The sequence below is a fragment of the Nilaparvata lugens genome, chromosome X (genome assembly GCF_014356525.2).
Source record: "Nilaparvata lugens isolate BPH chromosome X, ASM1435652v1, whole genome shotgun sequence".
Classification (NCBI taxonomy): domain Eukaryota; kingdom Metazoa; phylum Arthropoda; class Insecta; order Hemiptera; family Delphacidae; genus Nilaparvata; species Nilaparvata lugens.
The window spans coordinates 48545888-48571346 of NC_052518.1; the positions used below are offsets into that span (position 1 = coordinate 48545888).

The window sequence follows — 25459 nt, forward strand, 5'->3', positions numbered from 1 at the left end:
TATCTTCAACGTAATTACAGCTAGCGTTAAAATTGGTTCAACATTGAAATAAGGGTGATGTCACAGCAAGCCGGACACGAACGGACATAATGACCGCCCTGACCGGGTGGAAAGGCTTTAGCATTGGAGTAGGTGAGACACATGTCACACCAATCGCATCCGTATATGCGTAGTGCGGATTTTTTTTTGTCTAATTGTGTCGTGTCCGGCATGGTGTGAAATCTCCCTCATACTCTACTGTTGTGACGTTTTCACAAATTGCTGTAGCAATTAACATGCTATATTATATGTGTCATCTTAAAATAATTTTTTACCCAAATTATCAGATTAAAAGATTCTGTCTTATTACAATACTTTTAACAATAACTATTTATTCACGCTTTTTGTGTAATTTATCTTCTCTCAAGAAAATACTACTTGAGCCCTATTTTTGCATGATAAACAGAGGATATGTTTGAATACAGACTATTAATATAACATTCCCTTCATAACGGGATGACGTTGTTTGTTGACGGGATGTGTTTTTCCGTCTAGTTTGAATTTTGTCATTACATACATATGTGGAAAATATTATTTAATTATAATAATTATTGTCATTTTATTTTTGGATTTACATAACATTGGCTGTTTAACAAAAGTTGAAACAATAATCAGAATACAATAAAGGCACTGTCAGTTTCTCAATATAGCAACTTGAATTCCAAAAAATGTCTATGGTTATCAAGTTCCAATAATCAAGGTGAAATTAATAAAATTTTCACATTAAACTGGTATTTCAAAGTTCTTTCGTCACCCTATTTTTGTGCAAAAAATTACTAAACTGTGCAAACATCTCCCCTGCAACCAATATTTCAAGTTTCAAGTTTTCAAGTTTTATTGTTTACATCAGCAATAAAACAGAATACAAAACATCTCATCAGATACCTATAACTAAAAATTTAAAGATACCAGGCACTTCAGAAAGGTTAATTTGGCACTATATCATAATGTATCAATAATACAGTGAAAATTAACTTTGAACTTATAAGTACACAACTCATATCAACATTTTGTAATGATGTAACTGATGATGGAAATGAGCCTTAATATTTTATGTGATAACCGATGCAAACAAAAATACTATTCACAAAAGAGCTTCTGCGACGCCCTTGTCCGTGAATAGGAGTTTGAATAATGGGACATATGAAAAATATAAGACACATACACACACGCATTCACACAGTCATCAATATTCGACAATTGACACATCAGAGCATTCCCCTTATGACACATATCTCATAGTGATATAAACTTCATGTGAACAGTACGGAGGAAGCCAGAAAAGAGGATTTAAGACAGAAGAGAGAAGAAGAAAACAAATGTTTAGGTTTTATGACAATTTATTTACTTAGCTTACCACTCTGAAGAAGTTTTCAATTTCCAAAGGTGAATGAAGCCATAGCCAACACTTCGTTTTACGGATGAATTGTTCGCAAATTTTCAGCTTCCTTATTTCCTCAAGAAGGATATTATAGAATTTTGGTCCCAGAAAAATGAAACATCTTTGAAAGGTGGTACAGTTGGGTTTGGGAAGTCGCACCAGCATTCGTGGTATAGTTTGCCGTGTAACCAAACTGTATTGTCCAGTATTTCCCATAAAATATCTATCCCCACTCATTTTATAAAACAGGGATAGAACTTTCAACACATGCATACATCTAAAAGGAAGAATATTTTTATGTTTTTTAAATATTTCAATTTTAGTGTAATCCAGAAAAATAATATTTTTACAGGTGCAAACACCTGTTTCCCTGCTTGGTTGCGTGCCTGATCAAAATCTGATGTTCAATCAATAATCCTTCATTGTCTTGAAACACAAAGTGTTGTAACAAACGTCAAAATACAATAAAATTAAAAACAGTCGTGATATTTCAAAAATAATAATAATAGTCAAAATAATATTTTTCTAAAAAAAAATACGACAAGATTGGCAAATAGTAATAATCAGCAGCAATTGATAAATAGCAGGTATTAAAACGTGGTCCAACACAAGTCACAACCATCACATATCAATATATATGGTTGTATGAACCATCACCTTCGGGACTCACGAATAACAAAATATTCTGATAAACTACATAGTGATAAAAATATACATGTAGTTTACTGTGAAAAAGATAGAGTGTTGTAAAGATAAAGTATTGAAGTGTTGTGTTTTGTAGGTGCTGTTGCAAGGTGAGCAAGGACAGCAGCTGAGATCACCACAGCAGCAAGCAGTAGTCACATCAGTAGTGGCCAGTGGTACACCAAGTCCTGCCACCAACACTGCAGCTGGGCAATGGCAAGAGTCACCTTCCGTTATAGGTAAGTAGAAGAATGCTAGTTTCAAATCAACAAGTCAGTCTATCGACATAGATCAGCATTCCGAATCTTGAATGTGAGCTTTTTAAGCTCAATAGCAATTTAATCCAAGCTTAACTTAATCCAGGATTGAATCAATCTATAGTTAATTTATTATAATGGGTTACATTCCGAATTTTACTAGTCAATATTCAAACCAGTCTTACTCTATGGAACAGAATGCCTCACAATGATAGAAAAACACAAGAGTAGAATTACCTACTCAGAAATGGTATACCAATGGAGGGTGGTTGGAAAAACCAAAAGAGACAAGTGAGGAATTGTGTGATCAGAGAAGCATTAAAACAGGAGGAACTGATTACAACTGTTTAACGGAAAACCTTGGGATGGTATGGCCAGGATGGTAGCTAGGATGGACGAAAGGCAAGGCTGGTCATGGAGGCAAGACCGGAAGGAAGACGAGGCAAGGGATGACCACGACTGGAATTGGATCAGTATGTAGAAAGTGTAGCTGCTGGAAGAGGAAAAACAATGATTGAAGTATAAAGAATGGCACAGGATCGAATAAAGTTTATTTATTGAAAAGTTATAATATGTGTCTGTTTAGAGAATGGTTGAAGGAACCCGCAAAACCATTTGCTTTCGCTTTACGGCAAAAGTGTTTGAAAAAGAAGAAGATTTCTAATTTCAACCATCAACTGATCCAGTTCCGTTTAAACTTGGATGGAGCGTGCGGCTCCAGATTATTATAATTGTTTTTTTCAAATCTAGAAGGTCGATTGATATTCTTGCTTCAATTCAATACTTGATTTGAGTTTCAAATAAATTGAGTATTGTACTGCAATTTGAATTTCAGCTAGTCAGCAGCAACAACAACAACAGCTAGCTCAGCTGAAGCTGCGTCAACAACATGCGCAAATTCAACGCCTCCAGCAGATCAAGCAGATGGCAAGACCTGCCACCATGCTCTATGCCAACCAGGTAAAATCTTCCAATCCACTTATTTTAGTATATAAATGTAAAACCTGTTATATTTATCATATTCCTTTAGAAGCATACCCAACTCCTGGAAGCATATGCAATCCCTAATCCTTGACACCTATAAACTCAAGTTCACTAAAAGGAAGACTGCTAATCATCTCATCCACGCTTCATAGCCTATTGTGATATGAATGATCTGGATTCATATTCATATCACAGAAATACGCTTTATTGATTATTCGTGTAAAATTTAAACTGTTTTACTGTAATTTTATCCTAACATTTTGTACAGCTTTCTTATATTGAATTGAGTCTAGCTCTTTCACACTTCTTCTTCGTTATTATTATTATTAGCGTAGGGTTTGAATGGTGGGGAGACCCAAGGGTATATACCTCGTCGTATATAGCCCAAAGTTCGTTGAACATTTTTATTTTAACTATCTAGTTCTTGATGTAAATATTTTTAACTCAGATATCACCCACACACAGATTTTATTTATGTGGGGAAATTCAAGCTCTTGTGTAAAATACCTTCAATGTAATTTCTTCATTATTGCTATACTTTCTTGTAATTGTGAATAAAGATGAAGGTAGATGGAATCTTGCAGAAGGCCCTGATGAAAAACTAGTATCCCATTTAGTTTGAGTTGAAAAAGAGTGAATTCAGAGTCCCAAGTTGTAGGTAGAATGAATATAAACTTCTATGCTGTTAACTTTGAATGAATGAGAATTGAATACAAGTTACTTTAATATTTCAATCAACACCAAGTAGCTCATTTTCATTATGCTCTTCACATTATTGTATAGTTAAGTTATTAAGAGCTCCCTGTAGTAACATAAATTTGATGAAAATTTAATATTGTGTAAGTATAAAGAAGACCAGACTAACAAGAAAATAATGTTTCAATACTATTAATATTTTGTAAATTTATTTGGTAAAATATTCAAATCAGTTTTTTCTAATTGTTTCTCTAGTGCATTTCACTAGGTAGCCCTATTTACCCTTATTTACTTAGCATCTAAACCAGGGCGCGTTATTAATGAAATGCACTACAGTATTTTATGCAAGCTTCAGAATGTTACAAATTGATTTAGTCATTCTGTACGGATTAGGGGTTTGACTCAGATTTTAATGCTGAAAGTTATTTATTCCTGAACAGATTTTTTATTGAAATTCCTCATATTTTATGTTTTGGATAATAATTTATTTTAAAAAGTGACATCTTTTAAAAAAGGCCTACCTATAAAAATTCGATCAGTCTCCCTTATATTTATTTTTAATATCAACATTAAATTTCAAATTCAGTTGCAGATTCTCAACTATGTTTTAATGCAGGTTGACAATATTTTGTCAATTTCTTCCATCTGCTTGCTATAACTAAGTGATAGATTTGTTCCTGTAATACAGTTGATTGCGAAAGTAATGTGCATTCTTTCTTGTATTGAGCATCGCTTCTAGTTATTCCCATTCCCAGCTATCCTCAAACATTATTTAGGATTCCATAAGCTGTGTGAAGCGTTGTTGTCCTACCATCATCACTAAATAATATCAATGAAATTCTCTTTAATTCCTCATATTTATTTTTGCATAAATATTTATTTGCATAATAGAACATAAGTTATTTTCATTTTGATCTCCTTGATTGAAATGTGTGCATTGGGAGCATGAATGATTGGGCTGTGTCGTAAATCATTGTCATGACATTGCATATTCATGCATGCCCGCTTCTCAAAACCATTGAAACTTAGAAAATTCTCTTGTTTTTTATACAGAGTGGGTGAAAAGTCCGAGAACGGCTTAATATCTCATACACAAAGGTAATTTGATGGTTGGTATGATTGGGGATCCTACTAAAATTGCAAAACTTTACAATGACTTTAAAAATCTTTTCCGCCATTTTGAATGCAACTTGATTTTTTTCAAATAGGAAGGTCGTCATGCGATACAGTACGATACGGAATTTCAAGAAAAAATGAATGGTGGAAACCGCACATCGATATCTCAAACCGTTCAGAAGATATTAATCAATACCACTCATGTGCTGTATTGTTCTTAAAATTTTTCTTTTTAAAGGAAAAATTGTTTATACAGAAAGAATTGATTTGAATTGTAGTTTTACTTCTTTACTATTTTAAGAGAAACAAGTTTGTACCTTTTAATTGCAATTTAAATGTTATAATTAACTATTCTCCCCTTTAGTTTTTTGAATATAAACCCCTTAGAAAACATATTCACCTTCACATTTCTGATTTGCATGGTATTGATTATTTAATAATGTGAATATCTTCAAAACAGTTTGAGATATTGATATGCGGTTTTCGCCATTAATTTTTTCTTGAAATTCCGTATCGAAATCATGTTTCGCAAGACGACCTTCCTATTTAAAAAAATATAAAGTTGCATTCAAAATGGCGTATCCAAGATGGCGGACTAGATTTCTACATTCATAGTAAAGTAGTATTTTCAATTTGAGTAGGATCCCCAATCACATGCATCTTGGAATTACATTTCTTTATGAGATACTAAGCCGTTCTCATACTTTTTTCTCTCCTTTCTGCTTTGAATGGTGTTGATTAATAATGTGAATATCTTTGAAACGGTTTGAGATATCGATATACGGTTTTCGCCATTCATTTTTTTCTTAAAATTCCGTATCGAAATCATGTATCGCATGACCACCTTCCTATTTAAAAAAATCAATTTGCATTCAAAATGGCGGATCCAAGATGGCGGACCAGATTTTTAAAGCCTTTGTAAAGTAGTTTTTGCAATTTGAGTAGGATCCCCAATCATACTTACCGTCAAATCACTTTTGTGTATGAGATGATCTCGGAATTTTCACCCACTCTGTTTATTAAGAATTTACTCAATTTTTTGAAACGTTCAATTATTTTTATCATCAATTTCTTTCAAGATTCGTATTATATATGGAATTTTGTTATTGTATCATTATTGATCTAAATCAAACTGTATTATTCCAAGTAATCTTGTTGTCATTCCAAATAGAGTGAGCTGAATTTTCAAGTTTATTTGGTTTTTAATGAATTTGTGATGTCCAGCTTGTGACCGATTATGTATTTGTAACATTGCCCTCGTAGATCTCTTTCTGATTGATTGATTGATTATCATTGTGAAGTGTAATCAAAGTATGGTGACATTATGACTCATGACATTAATGCTTTTTGACTTGAATTAGGAGATCTCTGCTCCAACTGTCCAAACGCCGGGGGTCTCTCAAACTTCATCCATTGGTCCCCAAGAGAGCCATGAACAACAAACCAATCAAATAGTACAGGATAACTTTCCGGTAATTCACAAGTCCATACTTGCATTACTTGATTAATTGATTCTATTAACCAGGTTACAGAAATTTGATTTTCTTCTTTCTCTGAAAATTTGTAGCTGACATTTCTTTCATTTACAAACTATTTTGTCTTGAGTTTACTTTTCTTTCCTTTTTGTTTACAAAATTTTATTAAATTTGTTTTTTCTTTTACTCTATGATTTCTACCTGATGAAGAGCATATGAATTGTTCAAAAGAATACACGCTGACCGTCTATAGATGCAATACCATCATGTCTTGGGCCTATTGTCATCATATTCCATTATTTATTTTTAAAATTTCGTTGTATAATTGTTTTTAATTTTATTTCATTTCCAAATTTTCGACATCGCTAAGGTTTGAGTGAACTTAAAATTAGTTTGTTGTAGTGAGAACTACTACATTGCAGAACTATAACTAGATTGGAAGAGATTTGATAAAAGGCGTTGGTATTTGGATCCCCTAAGTATAAATAATTCCCAATAGAGGTCCCAATAAGTTCCATATAGATTTTTCGCAGGCTACGTCTTCTGAGCGGCCGTCTACCCAATGAAGGGTTAATTGTATAACATTCCTCATTTTCCTTACCTGGCTGTTCATTCTTGAACATACCACAATCGAAAGGATAAAATGTTTACCCCTTTCTCCTAGGACACAGCATCTAAATAATTTCATAATAATTAGAGTCAGCATTGGTATAACTGTTCATTGAAATAAACACTCACTTTTTATTTAAATGTACTTCACTCAATACAAAACAAACACAGCCTTTCTACATTTCAAGAACTAGAACAACCTGAAACTGAATAGCCTCCATCTTGATCTCTGTCCTCTTGGTTTCCATTAATTTACTATTTGTGTAGAGAATTTGATTTTCCAAAACTGATCATAAATAAATAATTTGTCAATTGATATAATTTACAAATTAGTATTGCATTTTCTATATTCCTGCCGCTTATTACACTAATTAAATTTTGACTATCAGTTGTTTGTAAACACCTGTGCCAACGGAAAATGGCGCGCTTTTTAAATAATGCTACAATTGTTAAGGAGAACAGTAAGAGGAAGAGGACAAGCTATCAATAAGTGGGCTAACCCCTCCAAGTATGGATGCAATACAATAACTTGAAGTAATTAGGTTCCATCTAAATCAATATCAATATCAATCTTGAACAGCTTGTACGGTAGAAGTACTATCGGATACAAAATGGTTGGTATTGAGAGGAGGATAGCCCAGCCATAAATACTGTAAGTTACTAATTCCAGAATTTGATCTTGCAATCGAACTCTCAATCACATAGGCTCATTCGTTAGTTTCCATCTCCTAATATTAATTACCTCAATTTCCAACAGAAACGGTTGTCTTCAAAATAATATTGATTAATTTGTCTTTCACTGATCTCTCTTATTATTTTATTGTCAATATCATGAAGTTCTTGATTCAGGTTAATAGCTGAAATCTTTTGAGTTTTCGTAAAACACTATTTGAATCAATTCACGGTGAAAAATACAGATGAATTTGAACTGATTGAAGCTGAAAACTGTTAAATAATATCAATGACTGAATTGTAGTTACAGATCTCAATGTATTGTATTCTGTGCGTCGACACATGATACTAGCCTTTTATCGAGTGCCCCTTCCTCTCTTGTTCTTTCAAACAACATACCCATCACTTAGTAGGCGGTCGCTCAATACACGTAACTATAATATTTCAAATCTACTCAATTTTTAATGTGTCAAGAAGCGTGGCGATTGCGTACCTGTTCATTGAAGGCAAGATTATTTGATAAAGATCGACTTATTCTATTATTTAGGGCATCATTCCAATGAGGTTAGTTTCAATTAATTGTTCAATGCACTTCTCTATCATCATGGAACCATTACATTCTACTCTAGTAATATTGCTTCAAGCATACACATAATACGTCGTGTTGGATGAAAAATTTCATATGGTTTTGCCAAATACTGATTGGTAAAGGTTGGTGTTATTAACATTGCTTCATTATTTCATAATTTGGGAATGGTACAGTTGTAAATCTGCTCAGCCTACAAAAGTGATATGCTCGTGCTCAATTTCGAATTCAAAAGATCTTTGTTTTGTAATAAATCATGCTTTCTCCAACTGTTCCAATATTGAAGTACCATTAAGTCAATTTTAGTTTAAGCGTAAATTACGAATTTTTAATACTATAATACAATGTATTTGACAAATCGAATAGAAAAATTTACAAACTAAATACCATTATCCTAATAACTGCGTAAAAAATAACGTAATCTTCAAATTTGCGTAAAAAAATAATAAAATTCAAGATGATCAAAGCCAGCTTTCTTAAAATCTTAGATTGAAAAGTACAAAATATTTGAATTTTCAACTCATGCTTTTTGCCTATCCATTAACTAAAGCCAAATACTGATGAATCAATTATGTAGTATATACTAGTTTCTAGTACATTAAAAATGCAATAGGCTAGTAGAAACTACATTGATGTAGCTCAAATCAATAATGAAAATCGTATAATTTTATTTCACCAGTTGAAAATTTGTTTATCGTAAACTGTAAGACCGAACTTTATAAAGAGAACAATAATGCACAATTGTACAAATTCATCGCAGATGAGGAATGCGATTCCAGATTCTGACATAGACTTGTGCCGAGAATGTCGCATATCACAGTTTACTGGGCAATGTTTCTCACACTATCATCGATTGACGTGGGCAAATGAGCTAGACTTTGCATTGTTTTGACTGCCATATGATGTAGACCAAATTATTCGTACTCTAACACCAAATAATTTATATATAATTATTGTTGTCATGGAAGTTAGGTAAGGTCATCTAGGGTCTAGTTATTTTAAAGCGATATCATTTTTCATAAAAAGTAAATTTTGATGGCTAAGGTGCAATAAAAATATATGAAATGTTTGTTATGCTTTGCAACTGTGGCTATGCATGTTGCTGCTTCTATACATTTTTATTACCTTTTTCTGGATAAATTACTAAAAAATTAATAAAATTTTGGGTTCCAGTATTTATAAATCCCTTTTCAATACCTTTAAATTTTAAAGTTAAAGGTATTAACTTTAATTAATTTTAAAGCAAATTATGTATTGTACCAATTAAATACTCTATTTTTCATCTACAAAAATTAAACAACCTACCGCGATTGATGTAGTTGAGGTTAATAACGGAACAGTATTTTATTAATACTTCAAGTATTTTTTGTTTTTAGATCGGAAGTTTATCGTGAATGTCTTGAGGTATTGGTTGTTGCTCTATGTGATCGAATTAGAAATTGTGGGTTACAATTATCCATAATTTTGTATTATTCTATGTGAAATTCATGTCTGTAAATAGGCTACCTTCATTTGTGTGCTTTCCGAAGTGTGTGAACAATGTATGAAGTATTTGAATCCCCAGATTCTGTTGTTTGTATGTGAAGAAGATAAATTGCGATCCATTTGATGTTGAGTGGAAGTGTGAGGTCCGGCACAAATGAACACGTATGTGGCATGTTAGTTGGGTTAGCTTAGTTTAGGTAGATAAGGTTGGGAAATTGAGACAAATGTATATTCTTTTCCACTATCGAACCACTACGTTTAGACAAACTCAAAACCGGTGCTAGGAACTTTGGGACCAACGCTTTCTGCTATTAACAACTTTCGCGACTAAAGGGATCCGACATTAGAAAGTGAGGCTCTTCGTAGGTAAAATCATGTGTCTTCAACATGTGGACATTGTTGTTCAACACGAAGGCGTTGATCACATAGAATTAGCAATTCAGTTGCAGGCTCACATACCTATTCACCTATATATAAATAGATGTTCAGTATACTTTCTATATATATTTCATTAATTCATATTTTAAAATTAAATTATTATTTCCACTAATTTAATGAGAAAAAAATAATTTCTAGTCTTTATTCAATTTCACGGATGGCGGACGATCGTTATTCAAAATGATATAAGATAAGCAGCAAATGAGAATGTTCAATTGAAAGTTTATAGAACTTTTCGGATGGAAGAGAAATGGATAATTCTGGTAGTTTTTAGAATCTAATAGTTGATATTGAGTAATAAAAATAGATTGTTTATCTACTCCGAACTATTCTAGAAATGAATCAATGAATGGTTTTCATAGAGTGACAGACGCGTGAGAACGTGTCAAAAGGACTTACTATTGTTTGCTAATTACCTCGCGCGTGGAGACCCCAGACTTTGTGGCAAAATACCTATTTTTCCTTGGTAGTTGCAAAGTTTACATGGTCCCAAAGTTCTGGTCACACTCAAAACCTCTGACAACCTTGTAAAAGAACCTTCAATAATTAGCAAACTCTTTCACTCAGCAAGGGAATGGAACTTTTTCAACTTGCACTAAATTAAAGCCAGATTCATGAGTTAAAAATATGCTCCCAATTAATTCGATTTAATATCAGGTTATAAAAATAACTTATGCATTTTTCCAAACTGAATCATACCCAGGCTTCACAATAGATCTTAGGAATATATGGTTTAATCAACCCCTGTGATGTGTGTTTTCAACACTGTAGACTTCATTGTGACAGGTTTGAATTGAGGAAACACCAAAAAATGAGGCACCACTGCATTTTTCCATTTAATTGACCAAAGTACGTATGTGTCGACTAATTTGCTAATAAAAAATTGTGTTTCGAATCGAATTTTGTATTGAAGTTTTTTATATATTCTTTTTTAAATATTGCATCAATTTCTACCATTAATCTTGAGATTAGAAACGCAAAAGTTTCCAGTATCATCCAGTTGATGAATATCCATTTCAGTTGATACATTTTCGTTCATGAATATTAGTAAATATTGATTTTTTTTTTCAACACTTTCATTACAAACCTATCCTTAGCCTAACGCATGCTGGACGCTCTAACCTTCCCAGTGACAAAAAGCCAAAATTATTACTATTTTTTGAAAGATAGTGACAATAATTGAATTTGTCAAGCTCGCGTCAATTTCATCATTTGATTGCAGTTAACATATATAATCAATATTAGGAAGATAAATTACAAAAAATGCGAGTTCAAGATTAATTATGACTAGTATCATTTAAGTATTGTCCTCTGTTATATTTAAATTAGTAATTTGATATTGAATTTGTCGATTTGAAATAACATTAGGTCTGCAATCAACCTTTTAGAAACTTTTTGACTAAGTTTGACACCACTTCCATTATTCAATAGTAGCTACCTTCCATTTTTGTACATTTCAACCTTTTGGTAGAGGTACTACTTGTTGATTTGACTACCAGACAGTTGGTGGAGATCAACTAACTAGTAACCACGTACTATTCCCTCAATTCAGGGCTGTCTCAATCAAGTGTTCTCTTTTCAACGTACAAACTATCCAGGATTTGGTCTCAAACTTTGCATATTCAGTAGCTAAAAACGAAAACTGTTACCAATGAATTTTACTTGAGATGTAAAAAAATTGAGAATTAATGAATTAATTTCATTATTAATTAACAATTAATTAAATGTAATACTTATTTTAAAAATACATAGAAAATGTTGATTGCAATGGGATTTGATCTCACAACCTATTGTTCAACCTAGTTCAAAATGCCGAATTCCGAATGTTATGTGACTTCTAATCCTTGAATATAAAAATAAGGAACATTGAAATTAAGGCTACGAGATGCATTACATATTTGTGGAGGTGTCTGCATAAGGTGGTTTATATAATTGGGGTTAGCGTTTTGTTTGCGCCGGACCTGAGCGTGTGAATGTGGCTTACAGTGTAATAGATGTTTTTTACGGGCAGGGAGTTCAAGGTCAGCCACAGCAGCAAACTTTAGTGGTTAATGCCAAGACGAAAACGGCACTGGCCAACATGTTGAGCATCAGACTGCAAGCAGGGCAAGGCCAAAGCCAAGGCCACTCATCGCAGGCAAGTCTTACAAGACAAAAACAGCTCCAACTAATATCTGCGTGACTCCTAATCATTTTGTTAAAGCATGGATCTTCAATTGAACTGTGCTCTCCTAGCTGTGTGAAACGTTCGCGTCAGCAGAAACCTTTTTGCATACTTGTGTACTTATAAATGATGCAATCCAAAACAAACAATCTGAAGAACACCTCAGAATCAAACTACATGGTTGAATTGACAATGAGGGATATCTATTGCACGCTTTTGCTGTTTCTAACTTGAGTGAAATTATGATAAAATTAACTTTCAAGTGTACACTTTTCTGATCCCACTATAGGGTTTAGTAAAATTTGTTGATTCTCGTAATTTATCTCTTCAATAAGAAAGAAACACTGCCCCGTCCCCCACTTTATGCAGTAACAAAATTAAGCAGTAATAAAACAATTTTTTTCCATTCAGGCAACTTCTGCTCCAGCGATCGTTTTATGCTCCTAGAACACCACACTTCAAATCTAGTTTGCTGGAGACACTTAGTTTATAAATGAATATGTAACTCTTATGAATAGCGCACTCATTCTACCGACTTGCTGTAGACATCAAATGCATTAACAGCACATCAATAGCGTACCTTATTCCACTCTTTTCAATGACGGTCACCTGTGTTCGTTAAGCTTGAAACAATAAGAGACCGTAATGAATGGAAAGACAAGGTGTAAGTCTAGTCACCATTAGTCACCTCCATTAGAACAAGACATGATTCTATTTACACATTGTACAATGCCATTTTTTGAGTCCAGTATCCCATAAGAGAGCATAAAAAGGACTGCAATGGTATCAGTGAAGCAGTGACTATCGGCAGTGAAGTCTGTTAGTTGCTGCTGGCTTTATAAGTCTGGCTTACAACTTAGATAACTTGAGACATTCCCCTCCTAGTCCCGCTGGATGGATGATCACTTGAAAAGCTATCGTCCACTTATATGTTATCATCATCACCCACGCACAGGCCTGGACTTTATGTGGGCATTATCCTCAGCAAAGATACCCTTAGGTCCCAGTTTTGAGCCCGGTCTGACCAATACATTTTTTCAGAACCCTGCTGTGTTCCAGAAGGGCACGTTGAATCTTTGGTCCCCGCTTGTCTAAAATCAACTAGTGATCAGTTTCGTTTGTAATTAGCTTCTAATAATAATAATTTGATTACATCCTCTGGTGAGATAACCGCTTGGGAAACCCATGGCTAAGTTACCGCGTACTACTGGCTAAATACTTGTATGTAGATGATTTAAGAATATGGTATGTTTGAGATCGGTACCTATTTAAAATATAATTTACTGAACTAATCAATTGTGGAACTATTCATGGCAATTTTCCTCTATCTCCTAAGCACACTTTTGGACCGATGTGGACATGAAACTCACAAACCACATATAAAAGGATAATGTATATTGTCCTTGGTTTTCACACTTTGTTTTTATGAATAATTGTTTTATTACGATCAAGGGGTGGTTTGCACCAAGCAAGACTTGATCATGATCCAGGATCAGCAGAGCAGAAGTTTAAGTAGCAATTATGGGATGATTCAAGATTTTTGATACCAGTATTTGTGATATGTGTATTACCTGATGGCTAAGATCAGAAACTCCTACATTGAAGTGATCAAAGTATATTTATGTATAGTTTCTCAACCAAAAGGTTGTTCATTATGAAGTTGCATAATAAAGCAATTAAAACGAATGAACTCAATTAGAATAAATGTGAAAAGAGCCTCATGATCGCAATATAGATAATTTTTTTCAAATGAGTAAATGCTATTTATTTCCTTTTTTCTAATTTTTAATCTTATTATGTATATACAGTTGAACTCTAACATTGGCCAGGTCATGTTTCAAGTCAGTCAAGTCAAAGAGTTGGAAAATTTTCTGAGTCATTGTCATTTGATAGTCTTTTATAGTTTCTTAGTCATATCTCTGTAAATTTATACTTTGCTAAAGGTCTACCACTGTTACTTCACAATTAAAAGCATTTGTTTGCTCTTATTGGATGTGGCTGTGTCCAGCTTTAGCCTCTAGTCAATGTTAGATATTTTTTCATAATAAATATTAAATCTCCAATACTCCAATCATCATCATAATTATCTGGTCCTAAGATCTATTCTTGAATTTTACCTCCCTTTTAATGTTTCATAACTTTTTTCGAGGAAACTAATGTTCGAACAATGTATTATCTTACAAAAGAACGGATGAAATTATCCTCACTTAATGGTGGTAGAAATAATAAATTTCCAATACCGAATGTAAGTTCTACATAATTGGAAAAGTGTATTTGAATATACGATATTTCGAAAGTTATTGCTTCAATTTATTCTTTGTGCTCTCCAGCCTAAACTCTTTTGCAGATTTCCGTTTCAAATAACTTATTTTCAATTTCAGTAGCTGAAGAGCGGCAATCTTGTAGAAGCATCACAATAAGTTTGATAACGAAAACATAGCATGTTTAACTTTTCAGGTATTGAAAAAGCTCAGTAGTCTATGTTTTAGCTATGAGTTTTATCATTTGATATTTCTGTACTAACAAGAAGCCCTTGAATATTGTGCATGTGTATGTTCCCTTGCATTTATCAGATCGTTCGACGTATAGCTGTTGAGTCAAATTGTTTATTTTTCCAATTGTCAGTTGGTCTTATGAAAATGTATTATGTTCGACCCAAAAGCAATTAATAGTGGTTGGCAAAATAAATCCATACTTATATTTCAGATTAAAATTATTCATTTTCATTACTTTTTGGTTTTCCACCTGTTATTATTTGTGTAAAACCTATTTCTCCATTGCTTTTTAAAATATTTCTCCCTATGAAAACTATTTGGGAGGTTAGGCAAAGAGGAACACTCGTGGATAGAAGGAATCTATAAAGAAAGTTAAAAATTATTTCAAGACATGGAAATTATTCCACTAAAAATTGTATTCACTTTTTCATAAGGCTGAATTTAGATTAGAATGCAGTTGATACACACAAAATATGAGTTGGAAGAAATTTACACTTTTCAATCACCATACTCCCCTCAAAGAATATCCATTGAAGTGGTCCAATTGAAGATTTTTTCTTCAACTAGATGTAAAGTGCTGTATTGCTCTCAATTTTACTAAAAATATCCTACTATTACTATATCTAACTATTACTACATCTTACTATTACTGCCCTACTGTGAGCCAGTGGTTTTGTATCATGGTTAATATAATGTGTATAATGGCTTTGGTATCAAACTATTTAGGAGTCAAGGAGGGTCATTTTGAGTTTATTTACTCCAGTCTCACTAAATTTTAATTAAATTTGAACAGATGTTTTATCGGATAAGTAGACATTTATTTACATCAGATTCACATACTCCTAGTTGGCTTTGTTTAAAATTGTATTTTAGTCTGACATCTTCATTTGCAAATTATCATTTTTCTATGATAAAAAAATGCTAAACATGCATGAGATGTTTGCTTATTGGGACTCATTAACTTGTGTTTTTATGCATTTTTTGAAATGAAGGCATGTAAAGCTATATTCATTCTGCGCATGGATAACCTGTCAAAGATAGCCTATTCAACTCAATCGTTTACTAGAAGCAATCGAACATTTTTCTAGATCAACTGATTCTAATCAACTTGAACTAAACAAATATTTTTCACTAAAATAACAAATTGAAATTAGGTTATATAATGAATTACAAGTTTTTTTCAAATGAATTCGTTCTCATCCAATTTTTCTCTAATAAATGAATCTAATCCTTAATCCATTATTTTACCAAGTGGTAGGCTCTAAAAAATGGAAGTGAATGCTTTTCACAATTCAAATTCACAGGTAGGTTGTTCTGAACAAAGCTCAGGCTAGAGCTACCAGAGGACTGTAATTCACTATTCAAATAATCAAATACAAACAAGGGGAAAAATTTAATCTTCAATTTGAGCCAGGTTATTTGTACAGTTAAACTCTGCATTAATGAACAATAAAAAAGAGCAAAAACTCACCAGATTTATTCCAAGCTTGACTACTTGCCCTTCGAAGCCTTTATTAGGTGTTTTGGTCAGGTTCAGGGTGGGATGAAATCGGGGAAAAGACAGGTTCTCGCTTCCGGGCTGCCTTTTCGCGTTCAACTTGCAGGCTATACACTGTGTTTCGAACAAAGCTCAAACTGGATTCTTTATAAATTCAAATCCGATTCAAATTAATTCAATTCAACACTATTTACGCTGTTATATTCATAATTCACACACACGACACTCAAACAATTATTTACAAGAAATTTCCGATCGAAATTACATGACAAAATACAAATTCGGTCTTGCACAACAACGGGGACGAGACAAGACAGACTGAAAACTAGGACGACAAGGCCAAAGCAGAAGGACGGTCTGCGCTGGCGCAAACTCAAGCCTACTATTGGCAGAACTGCAGTCTGGCATTTTGGCGCTACAGTTCGAATTCTTTGGCCAGACCATACCCCCGCCTCTGAAAAACTATTTTTCAGCCAAGTTACAAAAACTGAAAAAACCACAGAAAGGAAAAAATCCAGACATGCCAAAAAGAACAAAAACACCAACACCAAAAAACAACACAAAGAAAAAATGCAACAAGCACAACAACTATTGAGTTGGGAGTGGATATAATTTTGTTACTGGTCTTTTATAAATACCAGTTTTTAGGCGAACACTCGCCACTCGAACCTCGCCGTCACTTCCCGGAAACACTTGTTCAATGACACCCAGTGGCCACTGCAATGGAGGTGTGTTTGGTTGGTCTACTACCACAACCGTTCCCACACTGATAGAAGTGGGTGATTTCAACCATTTTTTACGACTTTGAAGTTCGTGCAGGTACTCTCTTCTCCATCGGTTCCAGAATGATTGAATAAGTTGACTGATCAATTCATACCTGGTGAGACGATTCACAGGGACACTGTCCACGTCCCGCATGGGAAACGATTTCAACGGTGTTAGAGTCAAAAAGTGCGCTGGGGTTAAAGCCAGCGGTTCACACGGATCCTCACTCAGTACACACAGTGGGCGGGAATTCAGGACACCTTCAATCTGCACCAATACAGTGTTCATAGGTGAGAAGTTGATTGCCAATTACTCGGAACAGATGCAACTTTACAGATTTGACATTTGCCTCCCACAGACCTCCAAATGCAGTGAACCAGGGGGAAAGAATTTCCAATCAATTTTGTGTTCGGCGAGTTGACCAGTCAATGTGGTTTGAAACTCGGATGAGTTCAAAAGTTGAGATATTTTTCGCAACTGTTCCTTGGCACCTACAAAATTAGTACCACAATCGGAATACATCACACGACAGGGTCCACGACGTGACAAAACGACGAAACGCAGCCAAAAACATGGGCGTTGATAGATCCGATACCAACTCAATATGTACCGCCTTTGTTGCCATACACACAAACAGACAAATGTAGGCTTTCAAAACACAAGGATTACGACGTCTCGTCATAGTAATACCCAGAGGACCAGCGTAATCAACACCACAATATTCAAATGGTTTGCATTTTGACACTCGACAAGCAGGCAGGTCACCCATTTTTGGAATAATTGCATTATTACTAGGTCGAACACGGAAACAACAATTACACTTAAAGACACAAATACGAATAATAGAGCGAGCAGACAGTATCCAGAATTTCTGTCTGATCAAGGACAACAATAACGAAGGTCCAGCATGACAATTCTTCTTGTGATGATAATCAATCAACATCGATACGAAAGCATCGGATTTTGGTAAGATCACCTGATGACAAGTCTCAAATTCCAGTCCAGCATGAGACAAACGACCGCCGACGCGAATCACACCTTTATCAATGAATGGAGACAGGCGACGTAGGCACATAGAACAATCTTCTCCCTTCTCTAATTGCACAAATTCAGATGAAAAATGTATCTTCTGTACCACTTTACATAGATACCTCTCAGCAACATCGAAATCTGATTCTTCTGATTGGAGTAAGATTCGTAAGAATTTGAGAACAAGAATTACAATTCTCAAAAGACGACCATAATCTGAACAACGACCAATCAATGAATATACTGCATTGCTGTTACAATCAGGAGATTTTGTGACTGTCAACACTGACGGTTTTTTCGCCTCCGGTGGATCCACTATCTCTTCCATTTCAGTTCGGACGGGCCAATCGCATTCGTCCTCTGCTATCCATGATGGACCTGAGAGCCACAACGGAAAGTTCACAAGCTCAACTGGTGATAAACCTCTAGACAAACAGTCCGCGGGATTTTCAATTCCGGCAACATGCATCCACTCCTGTATTTTTGCGACGCGATTACCAACAAAAGTTTGCCATTTCGCGGATGGAGCATTAATCCAACACAAGGTGACTGTAGAATCAGAGAGTGCGACAATACGAGACACATGACAACGTTCACTAATAATAGTGACTACTGAATTCATGAGTTCTGCCAACAAGAGTGCCGCACACAACTCCAAACGAGGTATTGAAACAACTTTAGATGGTGCTACCTTGGACTTTGAACACAATAATACAACTCTTGGCTCCTTGCTCTCCTTCTGCGACTTCACATAGATAACTGCACCATAACCAGACAATGATGCGTCACAAAAACCAATCAAACTGATGTGAGAATCCTGAAACAAACCAACGTGACGTGGAACAGCAAATTTCAACAATAGAGGCAACTCTTTTTGACAATTCTCCCAAAGAGTGCATATAGACTCAGGCGGCTTCTCGTCCCAATCCACTCCTAATTTCCACAGTTTCTGGACAAGACATTTTAGAAATAATGTAAACGGTGACAAGAGACCAAGTGGATCATAGATACGAGCCATCACTGACAGAATAGAACGCTTAGTAGCGACGACCTCACCACTCTTGACTGAAAACTGAAACAGATCAGTACTAGGTTGCCAATTCAATCCCAAGATAGCCAAGGAGTTGTCTGCTTCGAAATCCTTGTACGAAAACGATTTCTCTTCCTCCGAGAATTTCTCCAACATTGATGGTGAATTTGAAGTCCACTTTGTGAGCGAGAAACCTCCTCCCTCAAACAGCTGCTTGGACTGACGATACAGCTCCGCGGCCTCTGACTCTGTGGCGACAGATGTGACTAAGTCATCCATGAACATGTCTCTTGGTATTCTCGCCTTGGCTGCTGGAAAACGATTTCCATCCTCCTCTACAAGCTGGTGGACGGTGCGAAGCGCCAAATATGGAGAGCTTGAAACACCAAAAACAACACAATTGAGCTGATAAATTTCGATCGGATCCTCCGGCGAAAATCTACACAATACACGCTGATAACGACGGCAGGAATCCTCCACTAATATCTGTCGATACATTTGTTTAATGTCGGCAGTTAGTGCGATTGGGAACAAACAAAAATTAACTAACAAAACAAAAATGTCAGTCTGCAATTTGGGACCAGCATGAAGAACCTGGTTCAATGACAAACCCGATGATGTTCTGAAACCAGCATCAAATACAATTCGGATGGGCGTGGTAGTGCTGCTTGCTTTCACGATGGCATGATGCGGTATGTAGTAACCACCTTGGTCTGTCTGATCTGCTACAAACGACATGTGACCCTGACGTAGGTAATTGATCAATATTTCATGATATTAAATACGAGTATTGCTGTCAAGCTCTAGTCATCTCTCCAAAGTCAGCAGTCTGCGTTCGGCGACAGCATACGAATCTCCCAAGCTGCTGGGCGGCTCCGCAAATGACAAGGCAACAACAAAACGACCAGAATTCACACGATGTACAGACTTCCGAAAATTTACCTCACACTCCAACTCTTCCGGTTTCAGCTGACAGCTTGGTGCAGGGCACGATTCCAACTCCCAAAAACGTTCCACATAACTATCCAACGATGGACTACTAACGAATGGACTACGAATGGCTGTAAACAATTCGACACATTCGTTGTTGAAGTGAGAATCGGCGCTCTCCCCATCAGAATGTGACCAAAGACACTATTAACAGTCATCAATTCGTGCGATTCACCTGTACTAGGACTCCCACGTAGCAAGTGAGGAACTAACTCCGCACCAATGATGCCATCTATTCTACTAGGAAGGTAGAATTTGTCGTCAGCCAGTGTGAGATTTTCAAGATGATGAAGTTTGGATCTGTTGATTTCACAAGAAGGCAACTTGTCGATGATTTTATCTACCACTGTGGCATCCATCGAAAACTTGACGGTAGGATCCAACTTCGACTGAATCGACACACAAGTACGACCTCGAACTTCACTAGTACCACCACCGAATCCACGAACAACGGTTTTCATGGGCTGGAATGGTAGTCTCAAACGCCGACACAATTTGGCTGTAACAAAATGACACTGACTCCCGGTGTCAACCAAGAAACGAACATCACAAAGCTGATCATTACAATCTCGAACATGTGCAGTGATGGTCGACAACACAACGGTCGAATTTTCTACATCGTTGGATGTAGAACAACAACTAATAGGTGATGTGCCACCTGCCTTGGAGTTCGACGAGGACGCAACACCTTCATTGGAACTTGATCTGGAAAAGTGCAATAAAGAATGATGAGATTCTCGACATTGAGCACACTGAGTTTTACTACGACAATCTCTACTTCAATATACTGAAACAGATCTAGGTGTGAGTCGTTGAATGCTACAACATGATCTTTATTCAACTCAAGTTCCAACTCATTAACCACTAATTCTGTCTTTTCATAATCCGAAATGGTCTGAGACACCCGAGGATACAAGATTGAAAATTGCTCAGCAACTTTTGGATCAGAGACATTTTTAGACAGTTCATAAATTCTTTGCAATCTGGCATACAATTGTTCCAGTTTAGCACGATGCACCCTGATTTGTTTCTGTATTTTTTCCTCCATCTTGAACTCACACAAAACAATTCAGCCCCGACAATACAAAACAACAGACAATAAAACAAGAATGAGTTCAAAAACTAGATGAAAGGAAGAATCACGACTAGTAAGTTATCAAAGTTAAACTTTGATTATCAATTCACAAGATAAGTTTTGGCTGAGAACAAAACTATATGATTATATAATGTTCTTCCAACAACTCACAAACAAACGATAACTTGTTGAATTGAACAAACAAAATCATGCTGGTGATTAACCTTCACTAACATGTATAAAAAATGGACAATACAAATTCCAACAAACAAACAAATTCCTGAAAAAAGAGCATAATGAGCCTAGTTTCAGGAAATTACAATTTTAACTGAAATAAATTTAATTTCAGACAAATACAAATTGACAAGAAACCTTGCTCTAGAACAAGGCTACAACAAACTTAAGTTGAGCATAGATCAGACCATTCTCAACATGCCAACATTGGACAAATACGAAACTGCTTAAATCCAATGTGTGTGAATTAATCAATAAATTACAAATTTAAATTCATCCCGGCCTGGCAGGATCAAGAAATGTTCTGAACAAAGCTCAGGCTAGAGCTACCAGAGGACTGTAATTTACTATTCAAATAATCAAATACAAACAAGGGGAAAAATTTAATCTTCAATTTGAGCCAGGTTATTTGTACAGTTAAACTCTGCATTAATGAACAATAAAAAAGAGCAAAAACTCACCAGATTTATTCCAAGCTTGACTACTTGCCCTTCGAAGCCTTTATTAGGTGTTTTGGTCAGGTTCAGGGTGGGATGAAATCGGGGAAAAGACAGGTTCTCGCTTCCGGGCTGCCTTTTCGCGTTCAACTTGCAGGCTATACACTGTGTTTCGAACAAAGCTCAAACTGGATTCTTTATAAATTCAAATCCGATTCAAATTAATTCAATTCAACACTATTTACGCTGTTATATTCATAATTCACACACACGACACTCAAACAATTATTTACAAGAAATTTCCGATCGAAATTACATGACAAAATACAAATTCGGTCTTGCACAACAACGGGGACGAGACAAGACAGACTGAAAACTAGGACGACAAGGCCAAAGCAGAAGGACGGTCTGCGCTGGCGCAAACTCAAGCCTACTATTGGCAGAACTGCAGTCTGGCATTTTGGCGCTACAGTTCGAATTCTCTGGCCAGACCATAGGTTAATAACCTTATTATTTACAATTAAGCTACTTTCACACAGGAAGCGTTGTTCAGATAGCCGGCAATTAATGAAAATTATAATGAGTCATAAGCTATATTATGGCAAGCAAGAGGCTCAATTGCCCTTAGCAGATGCATCAATTCTAAATAAATAAATAAATAAAAAAATCACATTTTTTGTACTGCGTTAATATTAAATTTATTGAATTAATTTAAATAAATAATTAATATAATAAATTAATTAATAATAAATATCAAATTAAATAAATATTTAATTTCTAAATTATTGATAATGAATTTTCAAATATTGTTATTTGTAATATCAATAAGACCTCCCCCTCTCCTTATACATGAAATGTTTCATCAACATAGAAATACATCAATATAAAATATTATACATTTGCGGAAATTCACCCGGGTACCTATTGAAGATAAACTTCATCTTAGCAGTAGACCAGTGGTTCCCACACCTGTTGAAGGAAACATTTACATTCAATTTGAGTATTCAAGTTTTATTCGACTTCAACAGCTCGGTTATTTAATAGTGTCATTATTGTATTTCATTTAATTAAATTTGTATAAGTTATCGCCTGTACAATGAATGCATGCCTGATATGGATCAGGTAGATTCCTTCATTTATATCAGGATAGGGCTATCTCCAAATCATTCAAGATTTATGGGTTAATTGCTAGAAGTAGATATTAAATATCAGGGTCTCAGATCTTTATAATATGTATTGCATTAAACTTTCAGTTATAAATAGAAAATATATCTCAAACAGTCTGTTAGCACCAGTGCTCATGTGCATGCAAAATTTCTGCCGCAATCACTAAATTTAGTTGATTTTCACTGTATCTGAGAGCTGGATTGGCCGTTAATATACGTATTCGTTTATGCGACCGCGGGTGACGACCGAGATAGAATACCATACATCTTTATGGGTATGGCAGGCTGCTAATGTTTGAGCACTCCTATAAGAAGAAGCAAGCGTAATATTTTTCTGTCGTCGGCCGCGGTCGCATAAACGAAAATGTACCTTCAGGGCTCCAACAACAGAGCTTGCTAAGCATGGCGTCCTGATCCAAAGCCATGAGATTTTTACCTTTAGGCTTCACCAAGGATCGTGTAAACGTTTCTCAGCTACCAGCTGATATCATATGAAGATTAGAAGATATCATATGAAGCAGATGTTGAAAAAATTACTGAAGAACCACTTATCAACATTTGTTAGGAACATGATTGTAGACTTGATGTATGACAGTTGACAAATGTTGGTCACATTGAACATTCATAAGGTTCTTGCAAAGACCTTAAAGAGATATAGACCCACAATGCCTATGCCTTCCCAATGATAGCTCTTACTTGAAATTGAAGGCCGCCATTGGGGTATTTTAGCACGAGATATTATATCTATATATATTTGTAATACAATAGATCACAAAGGCATTGGTGGCATTGGTATGTAATAATCTTATGGGTTGCCCCCTCAATGGCGGATTTCAATTCCAAGTACGACACTAGCGCTGCATGTGAGTCTATGCATCTTTAAGGTCTTTGGGTTCTTGATAAAACTGTTAAGATGCATTTTCGTTGCGTAAATTTCCGCAGTCGACGACGACAAGCATTGTTGACATTCATATTGTTCAAATTTCAAATGTGCTAAAACAGCTGATCAAATAACTTTTCATTATTTGTGTTTATTATTCAAGAATCAAACATTGCTAATAATATCAACATATCGCCATTTAAACGTATAAAAAAGTATAAACTCAACCTCCTCCATTAAAAAATAATTTAACACATAATCTTTTAGGCTATTTAGACAAATTGAATATACCCAATCTGAGATCCTGACCCTGTCGTGGTCGACGACGGTATTTACGCACAAACGAAAACCCAGCTTTTGAGTTACTTTTCAATTTGGAATATCTGGAATAATATAAAGATAAATTATATAATAAAGGAAAAATTATTTCAAATTGCTTTTCAATTTGGCATACCGTCGACCGGGGTGACTTTGTCCCACCTCGCGGAAAAATATTCAAATCCGTTTATCTCTGATCTCGGTTATCCGAAATCGATGTTCAACATTGATAGCCGTAGCCCTGATCATTATCGAGGTTCTTCAATCAATATCTTGTAGAATCTCGATATATTAGTTGAATTAGCGATATAAAGCCAAACTGCTTGCTTCATTTTGAGATTTTATTGTCGGAAAACTTCATAATAGAAAACTTATTTCTAAGAGACTTATGATATCGGTGAGTACATTTTATTTTTGCCTTTTTATTATATTCCAATTGTTATATCCATAATATGCAGAGTTGAACAGGTTAGGGTTGTGTTATTGTTGAACACACTTTTAGGTTGAACTTGGGGTGACTGGCGAGTGCGAGTCTGGTGCCTTTGTATTAATATAAAAATTATGATATTATTGCAGGGTATGATGCAAATACAATGCAAAATATGATAAATATTAAAATATTATGCATTTTATCTAATGAAACAAAATGCTTGAAATTAATACGTTTTGAATATTCATTTTTTGCTGATTCTGCAGCTGGAGCCAAGATGCCTCTATGTTACAAAAGATCATTGGGGAGCAGAAACTGAAATATTTTTAAATAAATAATTTGTGATTTTTTGAAGTGGATTTCATTTGTTTTTAATGTCATTATTCATTTTAAAGGTTTAAAATTGCGTTCACTTAGTCTAACTCTTGAAAATGAACTTGAATCCATATATTTTCCAAAGTGAGACATAGTCACCCCTACCCGTGGTTGAAATTGTCTCTTATTTTCAAAAAATATATCCTTATTA

General features: G+C 35.0%; 1 protein-coding gene across 6 annotated transcripts in view; it reads left to right on the top strand.

The window, feature by feature from the left end:
- The window catches only part of LOC111051472 (PAX-interacting protein 1), a 140416-nt gene that overhangs the window by 67337 nt on the left and 47620 nt on the right, over nt 1-25459 (top strand). For 2 of the 6 annotated variants that reach the window (XM_039441277.1, XM_039441282.1), the window contains 4 exons: nt 2202-2343; nt 3197-3321; nt 6519-6629; nt 12434-12559. In XM_039441277.1, coding sequence (XP_039297211.1) covers nt 2202-2343; nt 3197-3321; nt 6519-6629; nt 12434-12559 — 504 coding nt within the window. The remainder of the gene's footprint in view (nt 1-2201; nt 2344-3196; nt 3322-6518; nt 6630-12433; nt 12560-25459) is intronic. The other 4 variants (XM_039441280.1, XM_039441283.1, XM_039441279.1 and 1 more) reach the window with 3 other exon arrangements.